At 56.1% G+C, this 20926-nt stretch overlaps 8 protein-coding genes across 8 annotated transcripts; 2 read left to right on the forward strand and 6 right to left on the reverse strand.

Moving 5' to 3' along the window:
- Window positions 1–534: 534 nt before the first annotated feature.
- On the forward strand, window positions 535–1958 carry LMH87_000368 (uncharacterized protein; the record flags this gene model as incomplete). The annotated part of the gene is made up of 2 exons (XM_056198262.1): window positions 535–1345; window positions 1414–1958. 2 exons carry the CDS (start codon window positions 535–537, stop codon window positions 1956–1958), a joined length of 1356 nt encoding a protein of 451 aa, XP_056055228.1.
- Window positions 1959–2025: 67 nt separating this feature from the next.
- On the reverse strand, window positions 2026–3330 carry LMH87_000369 (uncharacterized protein; the record flags this gene model as incomplete). The annotated part of the gene is made up of 2 exons (XM_056198263.1): window positions 2026–2967; window positions 3049–3330. 2 exons carry the CDS (start codon window positions 3328–3330, stop codon window positions 2026–2028), a joined length of 1224 nt encoding a protein of 407 aa, XP_056055229.1.
- Window positions 3331–4865: 1535 nt separating this feature from the next.
- On the reverse strand, window positions 4866–9799 carry LMH87_000370 (uncharacterized protein; the record flags this gene model as incomplete). Its single annotated transcript, XM_056198264.1, has 2 exons — window positions 4866–9576; window positions 9678–9799. 2 exons carry the CDS (start codon window positions 9797–9799, stop codon window positions 4866–4868), a joined length of 4833 nt encoding a protein of 1610 aa, XP_056055230.1.
- Window positions 9800–13598: 3799 nt separating this feature from the next.
- On the reverse strand, window positions 13599–14624 carry LMH87_000371 (uncharacterized protein; the record flags this gene model as incomplete). The annotated part of the gene is made up of 3 exons (XM_056198265.1): window positions 13599–14014; window positions 14094–14461; window positions 14608–14624. 3 exons carry the CDS (start codon window positions 14622–14624, stop codon window positions 13599–13601), a joined length of 801 nt encoding a protein of 266 aa, XP_056055231.1.
- Window positions 14625–15026: 402 nt separating this feature from the next.
- Window positions 15027–15633, forward strand: LMH87_000372 (uncharacterized protein; the record flags this gene model as incomplete). Its single annotated transcript, XM_056198266.1, has 5 exons — window positions 15027–15058; window positions 15138–15158; window positions 15220–15291; window positions 15358–15361; window positions 15475–15633. 5 exons carry the CDS (start codon window positions 15027–15029, stop codon window positions 15631–15633), a joined length of 288 nt encoding a protein of 95 aa, XP_056055232.1.
- A 29-nt stretch (window positions 15634–15662) lies between these two features.
- On the reverse strand, window positions 15663–17040 carry LMH87_000373 (uncharacterized protein; the record flags this gene model as incomplete). The annotated part of the gene is made up of 2 exons (XM_056198267.1): window positions 15663–16278; window positions 16337–17040. 2 exons carry the CDS (start codon window positions 17038–17040, stop codon window positions 15663–15665), a joined length of 1320 nt encoding a protein of 439 aa, XP_056055233.1.
- Window positions 17041–18405: 1365 nt separating this feature from the next.
- Window positions 18406–18789, reverse strand: LMH87_000374 (uncharacterized protein; the record flags this gene model as incomplete). The annotated part of the gene is made up of 1 exon (XM_056198268.1): window positions 18406–18789. One exon carries the CDS (start codon window positions 18787–18789, stop codon window positions 18406–18408), a length of 384 nt encoding a protein of 127 aa, XP_056055234.1.
- A 949-nt stretch (window positions 18790–19738) lies between these two features.
- LMH87_000375 (uncharacterized protein) lies at window positions 19739–20263 on the reverse strand (the record flags this gene model as incomplete). The annotated part of the gene is made up of 1 exon (XM_056198269.1): window positions 19739–20263. One exon carries the CDS (start codon window positions 20261–20263, stop codon window positions 19739–19741), a length of 525 nt encoding a protein of 174 aa, XP_056055235.1.
- Window positions 20264–20926: the final 663 nt, after the last annotated feature.

Consider the following 20926-nt stretch of genomic DNA (forward strand, 5'->3'; position numbering starts at 1 on the left):
GCTGAGCAAGTTGGACCCTCGGCTTAAGCCTACCTTGACTACGAAACCTAGAGTCTGTTCAAGCTATGCTTCCCCATTTGTTGGGCGGGTCGGCGAACGCGCCCACAGTCCTTCGAGAGCGGAGCAATCTTTCCCACCACAGCAAGCCCAATCTTATGACTGCCAGAAACTCCCTCACCAGTGCCGATCCCTGTTCGCGTTAAGCCGAGACGCCCATCTCGCAGATACTTGTGAGTGACTTTGGCACCTGCTCCTCACAGCCGGTACTTGGCTCTCCGGATCGCTAGCTAGCTCGGCCTTGCCCCATAGCGCAGTGACAATATGGCCCATGGCTCGGAGCATGTGTTGAGGGACCGCCACAAGCTCCTGTCACAGTTCCCATTATTGTGCCGCCCCGAAAACGGGGAAAGGCCACCGTGACTGGGCAGGGTGAGTAAATAAACTCCATAGCAAAGAAAATGCCAATTGACTCGTCCAAACACCAAACCATGTAAATACGACCTTGCTTTTTGTTAGCTTTCGCCGCCCACTGTCATGAAGCCCGGCAGCCAGCGCATGGACAGCACCTTCAGCCGGCTTCTCGACAAGCGCGAGGCTCAAGGCCGCCGCCGGCGCCTCACCCTCCCTCCGCCCGGCGCCGTCGACTTTTCCTCCAACTCGTACCTCTCCCTCGCCGACAGCCCCGAGCTCAAGAGGCGCTATCTCGCACTCCTGCAGTCGTCCGGCGACGGCGATGGGCCCCGGTTCTCCCTCGGCTCCGGCGGCTCGCGGCTCCTCGACGGCAACACGGCCTTTACCGAGGCGCTCGAGCGGCGCATCGCGGCGTTCCACGGCGCGCCCGCCGGCCTGCTCTTCAACTCGGGCTTCGACGCCAACGCGGGCCTGTTTGGGTGCGCGCCGCAGCCCGGCGACGCGGTCGTCTACGACGAGCTCATCCACGCGAGCGTGCACGACGGCATGAAGCTCGGGCGCGCGCAAAAGGTGCCTTTTACGCACAACACGGTGCATGCGGCGGACGCAGAGGGCGGCACCGAAAGCCTGAGTGCCGTCCTGGACCGTCTGTGCCAGGGCTCGCAGGGCGAAAGCTTCCGCAACGGCAGCAGAAACATATTTGTCGCCGTCGAGGGCGTGTACAGCATGGACGGCGACGTCGCTCCGCTGCGAGACATTGTGGCGTGCGTGCGCGAGCGCCTCCCGCGCGGAAACGGCCACATCATCGTCGACGAGGCGCACTCTACCGGCATCATCGGCCCGCGCGGCCGCGGCCTGGTCTGCCATCTCGGTCTCGAGGACCAGATCTGGGCGCGAGTGCACACGTTCGGCAAAGCCATGGGCTGCGCAGGCGGTACGTTCTCGGGCTGGCACGTACTCGGTCACAGTCCTGCAAACTAACACCTTCTCTCCCTCCTGTAGCCATTGTCCTCTGTTCGCCAATAAGCAGAGCCTACCTCATCAACTACGCCCGAAGCCTCATCTACACCACCGCCCTCGGCTACCCCTCCCTCGCCGCCATCCAGATCACGTACGAGCACCTCGCCGGGGGCTTCGCCGACTACCGGCTGCAAGCCCTGCACGCGCTGATCCGCCGCGCGCACGGCACCCTGACGAGCCTGTGCCGGCGGCGCCAGATCCCGCCACGCATCCTGCACATTGCCCCCTCGGTGCCGGAGTCGCCCATCGTCCCGCTGTTCACGGCGTCGGCGCGCGAGCTCGCCGCGTGCTGCCAGCAGCACGGCTTCCTGCTGCGGCCGATTGTGGCGCCGACGGTGCCGACGGGCACGGATCGGGTGCGGCTGTGCCTGCATGCGGGCAATACCGATGATGAGGTGGACGGGCTGTGCAGGGTGATTGAAAAATGGGCGTGTGATAAGATGGGTATTGAGTGTAATACCAACGTTCCGGGCGTGTCGGAGGACGTAGATTCTAGCATGATGAAAAGTGACACAAGCCGTCTATAACGACACTTCATTATCTACATATAAAAAGCGTTATATTTTCAATTTAATTGCTGGGCTAGTTGTTTGTTCAAATGCTACCGAGTTGCTTGGCCACGTCCGCGCGGACGCCCTCCTCGGCCGGCTTCTTGTCGAAGCTCTTCATCGGCTCCAGGCCCCAGCGCCCAAACATGGCATTGTCCTCCTCCCAGCCGTGGCAGTCCGTCGTCAGCATCTTCTCGCCCGTGAAGATGGCGTTGGCGCCCGCCATGAAGCACAGCGCCTGCTTCTCCTCGCTCATCGTCTTGCGCCCCGCCGCGATGCGGATAATGGTCGCGGGCATGACGATACGCGCCGTCGCAATCGTCCGCAGCATGCTCGTAAACGCCACGGGCTCACGGTCGCCCAGCGGCGTGCCCTTGATGGGCACGAGCGCGTTGACCGGGAAGCTCTCCGGGTGCGAGGGCAGCGTGCTCACCGTCTCGAGCAGGCCGATGCGGTCCTCAGACGACTCGCCCAGCCCCAGGATGCCGCCAGAGCAGACGTTGATGCCCGCGTCGCGGACGTGGCCGAGCGTCTGCAGGCGCTCGTCGTAGGAGCGCGTCGAGATGACGGACGGGTAGAACTCGCGGCTCGTGTCGACGTTGTGGTTGTACGCCGTGAGGCCGGCGTCCTTGAGCTGCCGCGCCTGCTCCCCGTCAATCATGCCGAGCGTGACGCAGACCTCCATGCCCATGGCCTTGACGCCCTTGACCATGGTGGTGATGTTCTTGAGCGAGTTCTTGCGCCCGCGCATGTCCCGCCACGCGGCCCCCATGCAGAAGCGCGTGCTGCCGTTGTCGCGCGCCTTTTGCGCCGCGGCCAGCACACTCTCGACCGTCTCGACGCGCTTGGCCTCAAGGCCGGTGCCCTTTTGGTACCGCGTCGACTGCGCGCAGTACGAGCAGTCCTCGGTGCAGCCGCCCGTCTTGATGTTCATGAGCGTGCACAGCTGCACCTCGCCGGACTTGTGGAATTTGCGGTGGACATTGTTCTGTTGTTTTGGAGAGTCATTAGCCAACGTTTCTGTCATTGGTCGTGAATCATCGAGTTCTGCGATTTCGGAAAAACTTACAGCTTGGTGTGCCAGTTCCAGCAGCGGCTGGTAGTAGATGGCTGCAATCTCGGGCCGCGTCCAGTTGTTGCGCACGTGGTCTGCCGCGACGGCATCGTAGAAAATCTTCCTCTTGGCCTCATCCTGGAGCTTCTCGCGCTGCTGCGTGGCGGGCGGCGCTGGGGGGTCAAACTTGAGCGGCGAGACATCGACGACGGAGCTGTTCCAGCGCAAAAGTGCCGCACCGCCGCGGGCAAGGCCGACCGACCGAGCGGTCCGGTATGCCATGGCCGGAGTCGTCATGTTTAGTGTATCGTTGTGCAGAGCTTTTCCTCCAAACAAAGAAAAGAAAGGAAAAAAACAAGGGCAAAGAAGTGCTCGTTGGGGTTTGTAGGAGTCCGGCTTCGGTAACTATGCAGATTGGCTTACATTTACAAGGCTGGGAGTTGGTCCGGCAATACCCATCCTGCTGGGACGACACAAGCAAGGACCTCCTCTTTCTTGGCCCCCCTCTCATCTAGATTTGGCGTGAGAGCGGGGGGGCCTCGTTGTCAACTCAGCTGTTTTCGCTGGCTGATGAGCGGCCTCTGCTGCAACGCGTCCCATATTATTATCCTCGGGTCTGGGTGGTTTTAATGGCGCACCACCACCACCACCACCACCACCACCTGTGTGGCCCATCTTGCCCTCTATTGTCAGCTGCTGTGCTAGATCTGCAGGGGACAACGGTTGGGCGGAAAATGGCGGGTTGAGATGGGGAGGGGAACGGGGCCGGCCTGGAACGGTACTTGGGGAGTACATCGGCCAGTGTATCTTGTTGAGCCGCCTATATTCGGCACTGGCCAGGACCTAGGAGCAAGTTTCCACGGGGGGCCGTTTTCAATTCTCGTTACCCAATCGTGCGGCCCAGTCAGAAACCGAGATAAGAGGTCCCACTGCTCAATTCTGGGACTATTTCGTTGGCGCGCCCACATCCCACCAGTCACAGACTACGAAAGCCCGCCCCTTGGCTTCGTTGGTCTGACTGAGAAAAGTTGTCAAGGTGTGTCATTCTTAGTAGGCGATGCCGGCATCGGGTTCAGATTCTTACTGCGCAGGCGTTGGATGGCGTAAATGCATGCTGAATCCAAAGTATAACTAACTAATGCCGAAGTCGGCAGATGGCGCTATAAATACCAGTAGATCTGGCTAGCTAGCTTAAATCTGATTAGATGTTAGTGGTGTCTATAGCGGTCCGTGCTGAAGCTAACAGTGTCAGTGCACATTTCCTGCTCCCCAACATTGTAACTCGACCCGGTTGAATATAGCTTCAATTTCGCAGACCGAGCTACAAGAGTACTACTACCGTGGCGTTCATTCTCGTTTCATTGTTTCTTGAGGTTGACAGCCAGGGTACATGTCTTGAATAACCTCTTGCTTGTCTAGAGAGCGCCTTTTTGTCACCCACAATACAGTTAGCGTCTCACATGCACTGACTAAATAACCGAGTTTCCACGTCACATAATTACGAAACGATAATTCATATCAAAATCAAATTCTATTAGTTTCACCCGTTCCTCGGCGTGAGTAACCGCTAAAGCCCTTTTATACAAACCAAGGCCTGTCGCGCAGGCCACACATATTCCCATAAAAGGGTGCGTTTATATGTATATACTCTGTTCGTCTCATATGTATCAATGCAGTTCTATGTAGGGAAAAAAAGAGAAACATCGCTAGTCCATGAAATGAGTATGGAGTCTAGTTTCAAAATGAAAAAAGGTATGAAACTGCTCGGGGAAAGACGAGCAGCCGTGAGTAGATGGCGTGGAGATCCGAAAGGAGTGGGGGATCAAACAGCTCTAATACTTGAGCTTGACGGGCGCACTGGCTGCGCTCTGCTTCTTGAGCCACGACTTGAGCACATATGTGCTCAGTCTGACGCCAGCGCCACAGTACTCTGTCTTGTTGCCAGGGCACAAGAAGCTGCAGTCAGAGCCAGAGACGTTTTTGCCAGGCGTGGTAGCGGATTGGCCGCCGTCCAGTCGCAGCGTCGTGCCACACCAGCATTCCTGACCGTACTCGACGCCAGCAAAGTTGTAGCCCGCCTGGGCGGCGTCACACTTTTGCAAGCACTTTTCGATGGACTGGTCCGTCGCATTGTTGTAGATCTGAGTGGTGAGAAGGCGGCCCTTGTTCGGCTCAGAGAAGCAGCCGTAATAGGTGTAGTTGACGTTGCCTTCACTGATGACGGGACTGGTCGAGGTAGGCTTGGCAGAAGTCGTGGTGCTGGAGCTGGTCTTTGAAGTTGTGGTGGTGGTAGACGGTGTCGATGTCGCACTCGAGGTGGTTGCACTCGAAGTCGCGGTGCTAGATGAAGCAGAACTTGAAGTCACGACAGTACTAGAGGTACTGGAGGTGTTGGAGGTGCTGGAGGTGCTGGAGGTGCTGGAGGTGGCAGACGGTGTTGTAGTCGTGCTAGAGGTAGTCGCGCTGGAGGTAGAGGGCGTCGAGGTGGTAGAGCTAGTGGTGGCCGAGCTAGTGGTGGCAGAGCTGGGGGTGGTCGTGGTTGTGCTGCTAGTAGTCGCTGTGCTGCTAGTAGTCGTTGTGCTACTGGTAGTGGCAGTTGTGCTGCTAGAGGTTGTTGATGTTGTCACAGGCGTGGTGCTGCTGGAAGCACTAGACGAGCTGTCGGTTGGGAGCTTGTTGTCGGTCGGCGTAGCTGAGGAGCTGACTGTCGAAGAGCTGCTAGCTGACGAGACAGTAGCTGAAGGGCTGGGAGTCGAAGAGCTCGTAGCAGTGGTCGTGGTCGAGGAGCTAGTAGCCGGGGCTTTGATGTAAAGCTCCAGTCGGTTTCCAGCGCCACAGTACTCGGAGCCGTCACCCGGGCAGATAAAGGAGCAGTCATTCTGCTGCGCCTTGATCGAGCCGTCGTTGAGCTTATTGCCGCAGTAGCATTCCCGTCCATACTCGACACCAAAGTACGTGAAGCCTTTGCAGAAAGTGCCGCAAGACTCGAGCGTCATCTTGTCGTCGGCATACGTCTTATCGGACAGGGCGCGCATGTTGGTGGCCTCGGTCCAGCAACCCTGCAAGTTCCAGGTCTGATTCACGACGGCCTTTCTAGCGGGGCCAGTGGGCGTGGGTGTGCTGCTGCTGGTCGTGGTTGTCGTGGTCGTAGGGGTGGTGGTCGTGGCAGTTGTGGCAGTCGTGGGGACGCCAGTGGTAACAGTGCCGTTAGTGCTAGAGGCAGTAGAGGCAGTCAACGATGTCGTCGCGCTGGGAGTGCTGGAAGAACTCGAGCTGGTGCCACTGCCGTTGAGCTGATACACGTTGAGACGTGATCCGGCACCGCAGAACTCGGTACCATTGTCATTGCACACCATGTTGCAGTCGGAAATGGGTGCAGGGACAGCGCCGGCGGCAAAAGAATTGCCACACCAGCATTCGCCGCCGTACTCAAGACCGGCATAGACGTAGTTGCCAGTCGCGCAAGCGTCGACACAGCTCTTGACAGTCTTCTTGGCAATATTAGCGCCGTTAGGAAGAGCACGACCAGCCGTGGCCTCAGTGTAACATCCGATGCTGTTGTATCCATCGACACCCGGGTTCACGCCAGGGGCCGTGGGAGGGCCAGTCTCCTTGCCGTTGGAGTCAACAAAGAGAGAGATGTAGGTGGCGGCGCCGTCACCGTTACCACCGCAAATCTGGTTCAAGTCACCGGAGCAGTCAAAGTTGCAGTTAGTGTCATCCACCTGCTTGACAGGAATGTAGTTGCCAGCCCAGCACTCACGGTGGTACTGGGTACCGCAGTAGAGATACTTGCCAGCGGCGCAAGCAGCAATACACATGGCATTGGTGTTGTTGTCGTTTCCATAGAGCTGGGTCTGGAGCTGACGACCAGGGTTGTTTTCGAGGAAACAGCCCTTGTAGCGGTACTGGCCTAGGCCATTGCTAAGCAGAGGAGGCGCTTGCTCAGAAACAGCAGTGCAGAAGAATTGGATAACCTGCTTTCCCATGGTAGGGTCGTTGGTGTTGACAGTCCAGACGGCAGTTCCGTTCGTGGGAGCAACGTTCCACTGGCTCTTGGGGGCGCTGCAAGTAAGAACAGCGGTGCCGCTCTCACCGGGGGCCAAAGAAGTGCCTTCCGCGAGGTCGACCTGATTGGCAGCCTTGATGAGACCGTCGACTCCAAAAGGAGGCTTGGAGACTGTGAGCGAGAGCTTGACGCCGCCGGAGGTAGCTCCGTTGGTAATGCGAAACTTGAGAGGGCGCGCTTGGTTCTCGGTAACATTACCAAAGTCAAAGGGTGTGCCCGCGACATATTTCACCCAGCCCTGTCCATCAACGGTCTGGAACTCAAGTACAGCCTTGGCGGCAGGACCAGCTGAAGCAGCGAGAGAAATCGACTTGGTGCCACCATCTGACACGAACTTGAGGAAGCCAGAGTAGGTGCCGCTCTTGGACGAATCAAAGATGACGGTGACGGAGGAAGTGTTGTGGCCGTCGAGGGTGGTAGGAATGTTCTTGACGGTGAATTGTCCGACAACCAAGTCACCCGTACCACTCCAGGTGGACGAAGGGCCGCTAGCATTGTTGGCGGAATACATGACACTCTGGATGGTGAGCTTGGAGTTGCCCAAGTTGTTGATAAGGAATTGCTGCTGGACGCCGTTGGGGTCGTCGCCGGTGACGACGGCATCAAAGGTGACAGTGTTGGGGGCGACATCGAGAAGTGGCGAAGTACTCTCGCCAGTACCCGTGAGGCGGGCATGGCTGTTGATGCTGTAGCCACCGACCGAGTTCGTAGTGTTGACAATAATATCAGCGGACAACAGGCCGACCTTGCTGGGGGAGAAGGCGGCGGAGACCTGGAAGGAAGTGCCCTTGGCAACGTTGAATGGCACGGGAGTAGAAGCAGCAAGAGCAAAGTCGGTGGTGTCGCTGAGCTCGATGCCGGTCACGGAAAGATCAATGATGGCAGTGCAAGTAACCTGCTTGCTGGTGCTGTTAGACTTGATGTCTGCGCTGCCAAAGTCGGTAGGCGAAGTACAGTTGAGAGGTGCGTTGACGGGCGAGCCGTAGGCGTAAACGTAGCCTTGGTTAGTTCCGATGTAGACGAGTCCATCTCCGAAAACGGGGCGAGTGAACTTGTTGACGCCGGGAATGCTGAAAGAGTTGATCATGTTCATGGTGCCACCCTGGGGAACGGCATTATAGATTCTCAGGCCGAGACCCTGGACGTCAGTGACCCAGAAAAGACCAGTGCCAGGCTGACCGTTGAGCGACGTCGTGGTGCCGTGGCTGACACCAAGAATGTAGGCATTGGTTTCGGCTGTCGTAGCGACCTTGGGGAAGGACAGAACGCCGTTGACGCACGAGTACTTGAAGATGTTGGACGGGTGTTGGATAACGTTGATGTAGATGTATCCTCCCTCAAGAGGGTACACACCAGCACCGGCGTAGACAGAGTTGTCGTTCTGGTAGACCTGAATGACGGCGTCACGGTTGTCAGCGCCATTGCGATAACCACCGAGATTGTCCATGTTGAGCCAGTATGTCTTGCCGCTCTTGCCAGTGATGACGCCAACGCGCTTGATGTCACCGCAGGCAAACTGTGGAGGCAGCAGCTCGAGAGGAGAACAGCCGAGATCCTTGTCGGCGCCGTCGAGAGCCTGCTTCTCCCAGGGCATGAAGAAATCGACAATCTTCAGGCTGCCGTCAGCTTGAAGGGTCATGTGAACGGCAGACTCTTCCTGAGAAGTAGGGGGCTCAAAGCCCTTGACGGGGATGGTGGCGAGCTGAGAAGCGTATCCGTTGCCGGTAGCGAAGAAGACGGAGCCAGCGTCGTCCGAGGCAAGACCACCGCCGGACATCCAAACACCACCACCCTTGGTAGTGACGGGAACATTGGCGCCTTCGGTAGCCCAGCTTTCGACAATCTTGCCGGTCGTCTTGTGCCAGCCGATAATCCAACCGCTAAAGTCGTACTGGACGCAGTGAGAGGCGAAACCAGCGTATACGTAGTCGCCAACGTGGAGCAGGCCGGGTCGCTGGTGGTGAATACCGGCGGTAAAGATACGGTCGGGGTTGTTTGTAGCCTTGATGTTCTCCAAGTTGACGGGGAAATTGGGCCGCTCGGACAAGTCGTTGACATCAATGGCGTGGACGTAGTAGCGGCCGGCGGGTCTGCCCTGGGCCGTGTTGAGGACCGTCTGGTCGAGGTAGGTCTTCGCTGTGAGGTAGAGGGTCTCGGTGCTGGGGTCAATAACACCCGTGGCAGTGATGCCGATGTTGGGGTTGATGTCGACGCAGCCGTCGAGGTCGGCAGTGAGGAAGGGAATATGCAGGTTGCGCTTTGCGACGATCTCACCAGTCTTGGCGTTCATCTTGTATAGGTTGTTCTGGGTGGTGGCCCAGTAGACGTACTGCGTCGTGCCGCTGCTGGGCGTGTAAACGAGAGGCTGGGAAAAGATTTGTTCAGGAGCACCGCCATAGTTGCCGGGCAAAAGGACCTTGAAGATCTGGCCAAACTGGTTGCTGCCAACAACGGAGGGGTCCATGTTGTGGTTGCTAGAGATTTGCGATTAGCACAATGCGCCATTGTGTCTGGCGGCGCAGGAACTCTTGAAACAGAAGTACGAGGGAAGCAATATGCAGTCAAACAAACTTACGTCTGGTACCCAGCTCTGGAGTTATCACCACCCCAGGTAATGGTATCAGTGTCGGCGAGACCACGGGCGAGGCCGGCGAGGCCAGCGGCGCCCGCGAGGAGCCATGCGCCGAATGCCTTCATTGTTGCGATGGTGTCTACTACTGTCTAGACGCACCAATGTCGAAGCGCAAGACAACGGCAATGCAGTCAATGGCAAGCAGCAAAGCCCAATTGACGATGAAAACAAGAGGATCAAACGAAAGTGTGAATTGGGAAGCAAGTCGAACAAAAGGCCCGGGATTGCGGCACAGGGGCGGCGGGTGGTAATATGCGATCTGGTTGAGCGTACTTGATGGGTGCCCCCGTCTGAGCGGCGCACCAAGCGTAACTAGGTAGAATCCATATTGGCAGCAGTGCGTAGCCGACGGGGAACAATGGAGTGGGTCCTTTGCAGAGAAACGCCAAAATAGAAAAATTACTTTTTAGCTGGTCCCAAAAAAGCAGCTCAGAAAGACAATGCGTTCAATGCTGGGCGTCAGGTTGGCAGGCTGGGCAGGCTGATCCCATGTCCGTGGGCGGGCGGGCCGTGGCTGTACCAGTAGCTGTAGCTGTACCAGTAGCTGCTGGAAGCCCTGTCTGTGTCTGCGCAGCTTGCCGCTGGAGGACTTCAAACGGAGGCCCTATCCCAGCCAGACAGGGACAGGCACCAGCAGCATGGAGCGGGGCGCCGTGGTGCGTTGTCTCTCGGCGGGCATGCCGGATGGCCGATGATGGATGGGGGGCCATGGTCCATTGGGCTGGCGAGGTCGTCGACTGGGGGGTTCTGGTGGTGATCCGTGATGAATGGTGGTGATGAGAGTGGATGATTTTGGTGTGGCAGATAGCGGGTGGGCCGCGAGAACAAAGGAACAAGGCGAGGACAGGAAGGAAGAAAAAAGTCTACAGGGGTCAAGCCACTCAACACACTGAGAGGATGAGAGGCTAGAGCCAGTTAGGTACGAGGACGAGTCGCCCAGAGGCCCCGCCGCAGCGCATAGGCAACGAATAGCTCTAGCGTGACAGCGGAGGCTTTAGGGGCCGGCCAGCTGAGCGTGATTACCAGTACAGCACAGCGCCTGCAGGTGCCCGACACCATGTCCCAGAGGGCTGGATGGTTATTCCCAGGCACGTTCAGGCCACCACCCAGCGCTAACAAGAACGCTAGCGAGAGAGCCCACACGTGCCCTTTAGCGGCCCAACCCAAGGCGCTGAGTGGCAGACGGGAGGAGTCCGACGCTGCTAGCGAGGCGCTAGAGCGATGGAAATTTCTTTTCTCGTCTGCTTGTTCCTGATTTCCTTCAGATGGGGGGAGCGAGGATTCTCGGACTGAAGACTTGGGTCGTCGTGGCGGCTACTCATTTCTGGCATATAGATGTTGACGGTGTGAGCAACTACGCGACTCAGCTCATCTATACAGGTCATCGAGCATTGCCAACTCCAACACGACAAGCAGTAAACACGAGCTACCTCTCGAAATACTGTCCCTATTCACCATAGGACAAAAGGCGATAATGACCTAGGTAGTTACCCAGGCGGCGGCCGGCCCTTGGCACACGGGCGCCGCCTCAGGTCCAGCCCCTCAGCCCAGCCCGCCAAACCCGCCAGCCCGCCAGCTCACCGGCCCTTTCAGGCAGGTTGGCGCTGAAGCCACCCCGAATCAGTGGACATGTCTCGGTATTTAGTGGCTCTTGGGGCGCCACTGGCGTTGTTCGTTGAAGGCTTGATCAGTGAACGGGCCACAGCGTGCTTCTAGGCTTTCCGTCGCCCTGAATCTGGCCTTGCGGCGAGCTGGAACCAGGCGGAGAAGCGGGAAAAAAAATAACTAAAAACAAGAAGAGGCTTGCAAAATCTATTTTTCCTTGCTCTCAACTGTACGCCTCGTGTTGATAACGAATCAGTAGCCGTCCCATCTGCAGCATCAACCCGAGTGCCATCGGGCGGCTAGTTACTGGTAGGTAGGTAGTTATTACTGAGTACAAGCCGGTCACGGGCGGATTGTACCAAAACAGCATCCCGCAATACCGGGCCTCGCCTGCATCTGCGTACTAATCCCGTACTGTTCGCCCTCTTGCACCCTGCCTGCATGCTCGTCTGCAGGACAGCTAATCAATGAAAAAGGCGACGGACATAGCCATGGGAAGAAAGCACAGAGCGAGCGGATGCTTGCAGCTGCAGATTTAAAAAAAGAAATCCCGGCCCAAACGGCAGTCTTGGTTCCCACTGCGCTGCGCTAGTCCCATGCACCTCTCCTGCGCCGCGACACGAAATCTAGACGGCGTTTTGCCAAGACCCTTGCTGCAGTGATACGAGAAATGGTGAACAAGGAGGGACAAGGAAAAAGTACGCATAGTCCGGCATCGCATGTGCCGGATGGACGTTGCGGCGAGGCTGATGGCTTCTGTCTGTCCGAGACACGGGCTCCAAGACATTATCCTCACCACCCGCCACCAGACATTCAGCAGAAATGGACTGACCCTGGCAGTGTGACCCAATGCTTTGTACGTATCATCAGCATGCATCCGCACTGCAATCTCAAAAGAGCCAAGACCACACCACTGCCGGTGCCACCAGCGCAAAAAAGCCCGTTTCCGCCACAACAACGACCCGAAATGAGTCTATTTGCCATACTGTGCAACAAAGCACATCCCGGGCCAGAAGAATAGAAGCCGATGGTCTCTCACGGGCCTGGCCTGTCCCGCCGCCTCGCAGACTATCGAATCGTAACCTCAGCGCTACCCGCTTCTCTATCTCACGACCCCTGGCCGCTCTACATGCAGCTACTGGTTAAAGCTATTAACAACATCAGCCCTCTTCGCCGCCAACGCCACGGCGCGGCACCGCCGTTATCCTAGGCTAACCCCCTGTAATACCCGTGTTTGGCGAATGCCAAATCAGTTCTTGACTTCTTGTCTATCCTCCACCTCGCGCGTCTCGACCGCCTGGTGGCGAGTAAATAGTGTACTTTTCTCACCGGCTGGATGGGCTGAAATGCAAGCCATTGACAGCCGCATAGAAAGAAGCATCTTGTTCCAGTCACGCTTGACCATGCAACTCGGACCATTTCCGTGCTCTTCGCTCTCAGCCGCTTCCGAGTTCCCTATCCTATTGCGGTCCGCTGCAGGTAGGTTGTTGCGACGCACGACATGACAACATCTGCCGTGTCTGCGCACAGCCCCTTCACTTGCAAACCTGCAATCTCATGTGTCGTCGCGTTTCTACATGTGGCTGGCATACCAATAACAAATATTGTCAAGCGCATATCCAGCTTTCACGTAAACAAATCTTGCTAGGTTCTTGGACTCGATCCTTGAGCAGGATATTCTCCGCTGCTGTAGTTGAAAAATACCAATCTGTATCGACTTTATATTTGACTCCTTCCCTCACAGACTCTACAAGCTGCCAAGGTTTCGAGAGTGTAAAACTGCCATGAATGTATCACCGATAGGAGCTTGTCATCGGTAGCTTAAAAGCTGCCAGTACCCGATTACATTGCGCGTTCACTTGCCTAAAACCGCCTCGCAGGACCTTAATCTGGTACTTGTTGCATTGCTCTCAAAGGTCTATTTCTATAATCTGAGTATTGAGAAATAGCCTTTTCGATACAGCTGGTTTGTTCCCAGCGTCATACCGTGACCAGAGATCGCAACGTGAATGTTAGCTTGCTTCGCTCTAGCCATCATCTACGATAGAAATTTCCCTCCAAAAAGAAGTTCATTCAACATGGCTGCCCAGATATCGCGTGGTTCTGTAAATGATCGATACACGCCAAGTTCAAAACTCTCGCCTCGACTAGTTGAAGCATTCTTTTACCCTAACTAACCCTTGTCTTCACTGCCTCTTAAACGCGGAAGGCTTACTCATAAAACTATGTTCATTGATTCATCAATACGGGGGGCCTATCTCACAGAGTCGGACGCTCCAGCAACTCCCCGTCCAGCAAAATGTCCACCTTTTCATTGTAGAAGCACGCCATGCCCGCGAGCGCGCCGCACTCGAGCGCCGGGTAGCGATAGTACCACACAATGTTCGGGTACTCGACGCCGCCAATCACCACGTCGTAGTAGTCGGCGTCGCCCTTGTACGGGCACTTTGTCACGAGGTCGCTGCGCCGCAGCAGCGTCTGGTCCAGGCAGCCCAGCGGCAGGTAGTACCGCGTCGGCAGCCGCGGCTCGTGCAGGTGCATGGAGAAGCTCGACCGGGCCACCGTGGTGCCGTCGACGCGCACCTCGATGGCGCGGCTGGACGGGAGCACCTCGATGCGCTTGGAGGGGTCCTTGGGGTGGACGTAGATGGGCACGTCCTCTTCCAGCCACTGGTCTAGAGAGTGCGTCAAGGGAGTGTCAGCAACAGGCAGTTCTGATTAGCACAGCAAAGTAGCTGCTTCATGTATACACACCCATGGCTTTGAACTCGAGCCGCACCAGACCCGTCAGCGCACCCAGGCCGCGGTCATCCGTGAAGCGCACCACGCGGTCCGTCGCCGCGGCGGGGATCTTGCGGCTCTCGTCGGCCGCGACGTGCAGCTCGGCGACGCTGGCGCGCACGATGCCGTCGCTCTTGACCGGCTGCTTGTTCTTGAGCGTGCAGTTTTGCACCTCGGACGCGGGAAAGTACAGGAACGGGTAGTAGTCGTGCTCCCAGACCAGCGAGCCCTGGGTCGAGTCGACAATGACGGTGCGGTTGTAGATGACCCGGATGCGCCGCGTCGCGGGGATGACCTTGCGAGGGCCGTTTTGCAGCAGATGGCTCGCGAGCTCGGCTAAGCTGTTTGAAGATGACGCACGTTGGGGTCAGCCTTTCACCTTGATCATATCGCGGGAATTTGTTCTTTCACCCCATCGCGCTGCAGAATTTCATCCCGACAGGGCTGGTGTGCAGTTATGACGTAGGTAGGATGGGAAGCTATTTACTCTGTAGATCGAGACATGTTGAGTGCTTTTCTTGTTTCCGTTGCACTGCTGGATCGTGGATCCTGGTAAAGGAAGTTAAAAAAAAAAACAGGGATGAAGAATTCGATTCTGGGGTTTATGAGAAATGTGAAAATCGCATGGGAAATAGTGCTGAGGCTCCCATGCGGGATCTGCAACCCCCCGCATGGCCGGCCGGGGCTGCCTGTGACGCAACCGTGCCTTAGCGCTCGGCTTGCTTGCATCACATTCAGCGAATCTCCCGCTCTGAGCCTCAACAGTCACGGCGCAAAAGCTCCTGTCATGTCGTACGGCGTAGGTTTATTTTGATAACACCAATGTGGCTTTGGGTGCACTCAGCGGCCATACCAACCCAACGGCACCCGGCACCTGTCATTAAGTAGCGGTGAAACATGACGTACATGGCTGTCTTTACACTGGCCGAGCACTGCGAGTACGATGAAGCACGTGCTGGTTACGAGGCATCAATCTATTTCACCATGTGGGTAATCTTATTGACCAATCGTTTTTAGATTTTTCAGCTACCGTTCCGGGTCAATCTCAAGAATTAGGCACACCGGCCGCAGCATTGATGAGCCACAATGCGCCGATCAGTGAGGCGGTGGACAGTTCCAACGAGGATCTACGAGGACAAACATTGTTCATTTATAGCAATGCAACAAGAAGGTAGTGAAAAACGGCTCACCATGTATATATTGATTAGCTGCATGGTGCAGAGCTCACCAATACCAGTCAGGTATTTGGAAACAAAGACTCGCGACCACGAGCACGTCTCCCGCCCAACAAGGTGGAATTGGACAGCTATCACCTGGATAAGCGTAAAAGGGAGCCAAAACAGCTTTTTTGCAGTTCTTTCAATACACGACTCTTTCTACATTTCGTCTCTTCTTCATTGGTCTGAGTCTCATTTATAATCATAACAGCCATGGCTACCGCGTTGTGCCATCCTGTCTCAATGCCAAGATCATCAAGAATAATTGTATCCTCCTCAACGCTATAAAGACATAATATTTTACAGTCCCTCAGGCGCCAGCCACTCACGGCCCTCCAATAATCAAGTTCGGCTGCGCCCGCAACCGCGGCCGTCCATCTCTCGTCATCTGATTTTCCACCTCCATACCGACCCTCCGCGCAAAGTTCTCATTGTCCGTCATGGCCACCGCCTCGGACCGCGACCCGAGGATGCTCGCCAGCTGCGCCGCCTTTTGCTTGGCCGGGCGCTCCATGAGCTCCGCGAGCTGCGGGTCGACCCTGCGCGAGAAGGCATCCGTGTAGAACTCGCCGTAGCGCAGCTCGGCGGAGCAAAACGGCAGTGGCACGAGCGACAGGATGCACAGGTCCGCCAGCGTCAGCGACGCAAACACGGACCACCCCAGCGGCCGGATCGTCACGGAGCCGTCCGGGTGCGTGTCGGACTGCGTCGCGGCGCTGTAGTCGGGCAGCGCCTCGGGGACGCTCGGCGCGGGGACGCTGTAGCTCGGCGGCGGGCGCGCGTGGATGGAGGCGAGCCGCTCGGGGGGCACGAGGCCGCGGGCGTTGAACACGTCGGGCATGGAGCGGACGGACTCGGCGAGGGCGGCGTTTTCGCCCATGATGACCGCGAGGGAGGTGTCGATGGTGGCGCGGGCGCTCAAGGCCTCGGGGAGGGAGCTTCTGTAAGCGCTTGTAAGTCAGGCACTCACCAAAGACGGAGACCAGGGGAGTGACATACATTTGTAGAATAACGAGGAGCTTGGACAGTAGATGCTCCACGCGCTCGATGCGCTCGCTCACGTTTAGAATCGCTGGCGCATGCTTGGGCACCACGTCCGATATCCGCGCCGCCGCGTCCGTCGCCTCACGCACAATCTCCACCAGCACGTTGCCTGCTTCCGAGACGGCCTCGGCCGCCTCGGCCAGAATGATTATGACGGCGTCGACCTCGATGAGCGCGGCGCGGTCGGCGTACGGCAGCGCTTGCGTCGTCTCGACGCGCCGCAGCCACTTGTACGCGAGCTGCGCCGTGAGCTTGAGCGACTTGGTCGTGCCGAGCAGCGTCTGCAGGCTGGCGGTGAGGGTGCGCGGCGCAAAGTTGATGTCCTGGATGTCGTGAAAGGTGTGGTGGGACGCGGCGATGAGGCCAATGACGGCGGTCGCTACGGAGAGCGAGCGTTCGTCAACGGGGTCCAATTGTGGTGGTGGCGGTTGCTGCGGTTGGGCGGTGTCGGTCGCGGAACCATTCCAGGCCGACGAAGAACGTCGCCGCGAGGCTGAACTGTAGATGTCGGTGTCTTGGTGCGATTCAAAGACGAGACCGCCGGGAAGCACCTGGGCTACGCTGGGAGACTCGTCGGGAGGGTATGAGGAAGGCGATGGCGAGTTGGCGGAACGCCCGCGTATGGTCCGAATGAGCGCGTGCGCAACCGCGACGGCCATGTTGGCCGTTGATGCGAATCTTGCTATGGATCGGGTATCCTAGGAAACAAGGATGCAGGCAAAAGCTACAGTTTAAGTGTATATTCAAATCAAACATATGTGGATATTGGGCTTAATGTATGGAGGATTGAGAAGGTGCTTGCAGCAGGCAGTCATATAGCATCGGCACGGGTGCGGGATGCGAACAACCGGGTTGCGCTGACTCCGCACCCAGGCAGATGACTTGGGTAAAACGCCATCAAGCAATAGCTTCGCAGAAGCGCAAGACTACGTTAGCTCACAAATGGCTCAGGAACCTCGCGTACGCAGACAAAAAACGCCACGGGCGGTTTAACGTTACTGGTTCTAGGCCGGCCCGGCCAAGAGCTGAACGGCCCTATCTGCCTGGACAGCAAGGCTGCGACGTGAACAGGGCAACAGAGACAGCGGGCAATGAAGTACAATGACGCTTTCCAGAAAGTTGAACAACATAAAAAACGGTGTTGGACGGGTACGTTCACCCGCTTCAGAGCTAATACTCAAGCTATTGGTCAAGCTGGGCAGCGGAAAGTGTGAGTAAGTCGTATGAATTGCGTAAAAGCCACGATCCGCCCCGACTCTGCGGGGAGTCACTAGCCTGGCTCCAGCGCGCACACCTTAATTTGATGTTCGCCTGCCTCGTCGGTCGCCAAGGGTCATCGCGGTGCCATTGCTCAGCCTGACGCTGCCCATCTCCGTCGAATTCCATGTTCCGCTCGCCTTCAGAGGTGTGCATCTGCGAAATACTGAATTTTGTTCTCCTGTGCATTTCTCTAGATAGCAGCCCTCACACCAGCGCAAGACGACAGCGCAGCGCCCTGCAAGGGTACTTTACCCGCCTCCAAGTCGGTTTACTTACTACCTAAACTTACCCGAGCAAATCAGCATCGAGGTGGCGGCTTCGTGAATAGGTATTCTCCGCGGTCTTTCTACCAGAGACCGCGGAGCATGTACAAATTAGGACATCGAAGCTCTCATGCGGGTTTTGTACGGGTTTGGGTCTGTTCGGCTGGATATCACAGACCATGAGGTACTGGCCCGGCGAGACAACTAGCCTGCACTGGGTGACTTGATCCTGGGTTTGGTACACTCGCCTTGTCCATCAGAAGCCGTCCGAATTTACTTGGTAAAGACGGATTCCAGTCTCCTTTGAACTAGAAGATTTTACTCTTTGCGGTCTTAAGGTGCCGCTGCTGACTTACTCACAAAAACACCGCCGATCTACAATTTCCTCAGGACAGCGGTTTTGGGCCCGACCCTACAGCGGCGGATGGAATTAAAAATAGGACAGAAAATTAGCATTAAAGCGCGCCTACATCATACGCAGTAATTACACCTCTTTGCCGTCTAGGGATCCATTTTCTTGATCGTGGGCAAAGTCCACCATTCCTTGGCCCCAACCAAGCCCTCCTTGTCGAGCATCGCCGCCGCCGCCACGCACCAGTCCGTAATCTCCTCGTGCTTCTTCTTGTTCTCCTTGTCCTCGACGTACGCTTGGCACAGTCTCCACGCCTCGTCAATGTCGTCCTTGCTCATGGTGCCGAGCAGCTTGGATCCAGCATACCGAGGATCCAGAAACGGGTTCGCCTTGATGTCCTGAATGACGTACCGAGGCTCCTCGCCCGTCCCAGAAAAGGAAAAGATGGAGCCGCCGCTATTTTCCTCGTACTGGACAAAGATGCTGACGCTTTCGTTCAAGAGGATGATTTGGAAGACTTGACACTCTTTCATCTTGGAGGCGATGGCAATCAGTCGATGCGGTTTTGTGCTTGCGTCTCGTTGGCGCTGCCGAAAAGTTTGTCTTCGTCAGGTACCCGCACTGTATGGGCATCTTGGAATTGGATTTAAAGCCTGATGACATCTGAGATTTTGGACGTGAGCTGGCCGTTGCACTGCATCACTGGCCTGTCCAGCATTGGCCCGTCAGTGATGGGAAGAGGTGCGCTGCTTGTACCACACAAAAAGCGTCGCCCGGTATGTCTCGGGCTGATAGAGACCTCATCAAGCCCCAAATTGCAGCCCATCGCTACTTCTGGCAGACACATCACCGGCCTACCATTGGGAGTGATGCGGACACGGTCCGAGGTTGCTTCAAACCATACACTCACGTGAACACCAAGGACGTCCCGTTTCTGAACTGCAAGCTATAACGTAGCAATGTGTCTTCATCGCCGGGACAAGGTTGTCCTCCAGCCAAGGAAACTTTGAGCTCGCTGTTCACCTCAAAGATGCACTGTTTCCGCCCAAACGAGGAGTCGTCGAATGGTCTAGAGTGGTTATCAGGCTTCCGGGCGAGTACGCATCAGTGATTTCTGCACAAGTACTCCGAATTAGCCAACTTTTGGGCATTCTTGCACTGTTCTTGAACATATAATTGAACTGCAGTTCAGCTTCTGTGGACTTTTGCATAGAGTGGAAGCTCTGAGATACTGGGTGGCGGAGATTTCAGGTGCGCGTCGGCTCGGCAGTGTTCTTTTGATACTTATTTCGTTCTGCGTCTCACTACTTCGGTGAGCAAACAGGAAGCATCGCGCAATAGAACTTGATCATATGAATTAATTACTGTAGCAATGATTTAACAATAGTAATACATAAACTAGCAATGCATTTTCACCTGTACAGGATGCACTAGCGCTGCTGGTGTTGACAATTGAAATAGGCCCCGCCAAGACACCGTCATTCAACATTTCAACAGAAAATCTGCGTAAAGCTCATCGATCTTGTTCGATGCCAAGGTCTTGAAGTAGCTCGCCTCCCATTGGCGACCTTCCTTTTCTCGAATATCCTTCTCGACGTCTTCTTTGCACATTTCGCCTTCTCTTCCCTTGCCTTTTCTGAGTGTTTCGTTGATCCTCGCATCAAACCAATCGTTCCAAGCAGCGGTAAACTTGTCCAAGTCGCTTGTCGAAAGGGCTATGATCTTTTGCAACGCCGAATTTGGAGTTTCGACTTGTGCTGCGTCGACGTAGCCGTAGAGTCCCGTGTCGACCATGTCAACGGGGTCGTTGAGAAGCGGATTGTCACAGGCGTCCTGCCAGTCGGCGTACGTGAGTCCGCCGTAGATCCATTTCTGCACCGCGGCTTTGGCGTCGTTGCGCGCCCGACAGAAGACGAAGAGGGTTCTTGCGGACTCGGAAGGCTGATCTTTCTTCCTCAGGTACAGCCTGTAGGGGGGGCTAGTCCTTGATCGCGAGCGAGAGGCCATTGCAGCTCGTTTGGGGTGGTGCCTTTTGATCTGGTGTATACAGCGGTAGTTTGCAGTTGGTATCTAGTGCCTTGGCTTACTGTCGCTATAACAGCTGACACTGTACATTCTCTGGGCGCCGAAATGTCTGGTGCGAGGTGTACTTATACGTGTCAAGAGACGCCTGCTCGTCCCAGGTGAGTCGGCTTTCTGTCAGTCCGCATGGGTCTTGTGTCACTCCTGTGCCCTTCCAGCGCCACTATGCTCTCAAAGATGGAACATGAGTAAAATAGTAAAAGAAATGACCCCAAATGATTCAAGGAAAAGAGCAAGAAGAAAGGACGCAAGAGACAAAATGTAAAGGGAAAACTCGGGGCAGGAGATATGAATAAAATGGTCAAAGAAAAAAAGGGAGAGTTTATTACCGAGAGAATTTCCGCCTCTGTTTCGTTCGTTATCTTTTACTCTCTTGCTCAGTTTTTCTCTTGTTATCCGTATTTGTCTGCATGTCCTTTCTTTGTTATTGCGCTAGGAAGCCGTAGTTTTACCAAGGCACTTTTAGCCGCCACCCCTCGTAGATAATGATTTATCTCGAGTTAGTACGTACTTCTTTAGATGTTTGCTGAATCACTCCTTTTATGTGAATCAAGGTCCCCCGATGACGCTCTGTTTCCCGTCGCCTTG

Source organism: Akanthomyces muscarius, chromosome 6 (genome assembly GCF_028009165.1).
Source record: "Akanthomyces muscarius strain Ve6 chromosome 6, whole genome shotgun sequence".
NCBI classification, from domain to species: domain Eukaryota; kingdom Fungi; phylum Ascomycota; class Sordariomycetes; order Hypocreales; family Cordycipitaceae; genus Akanthomyces; species Akanthomyces muscarius.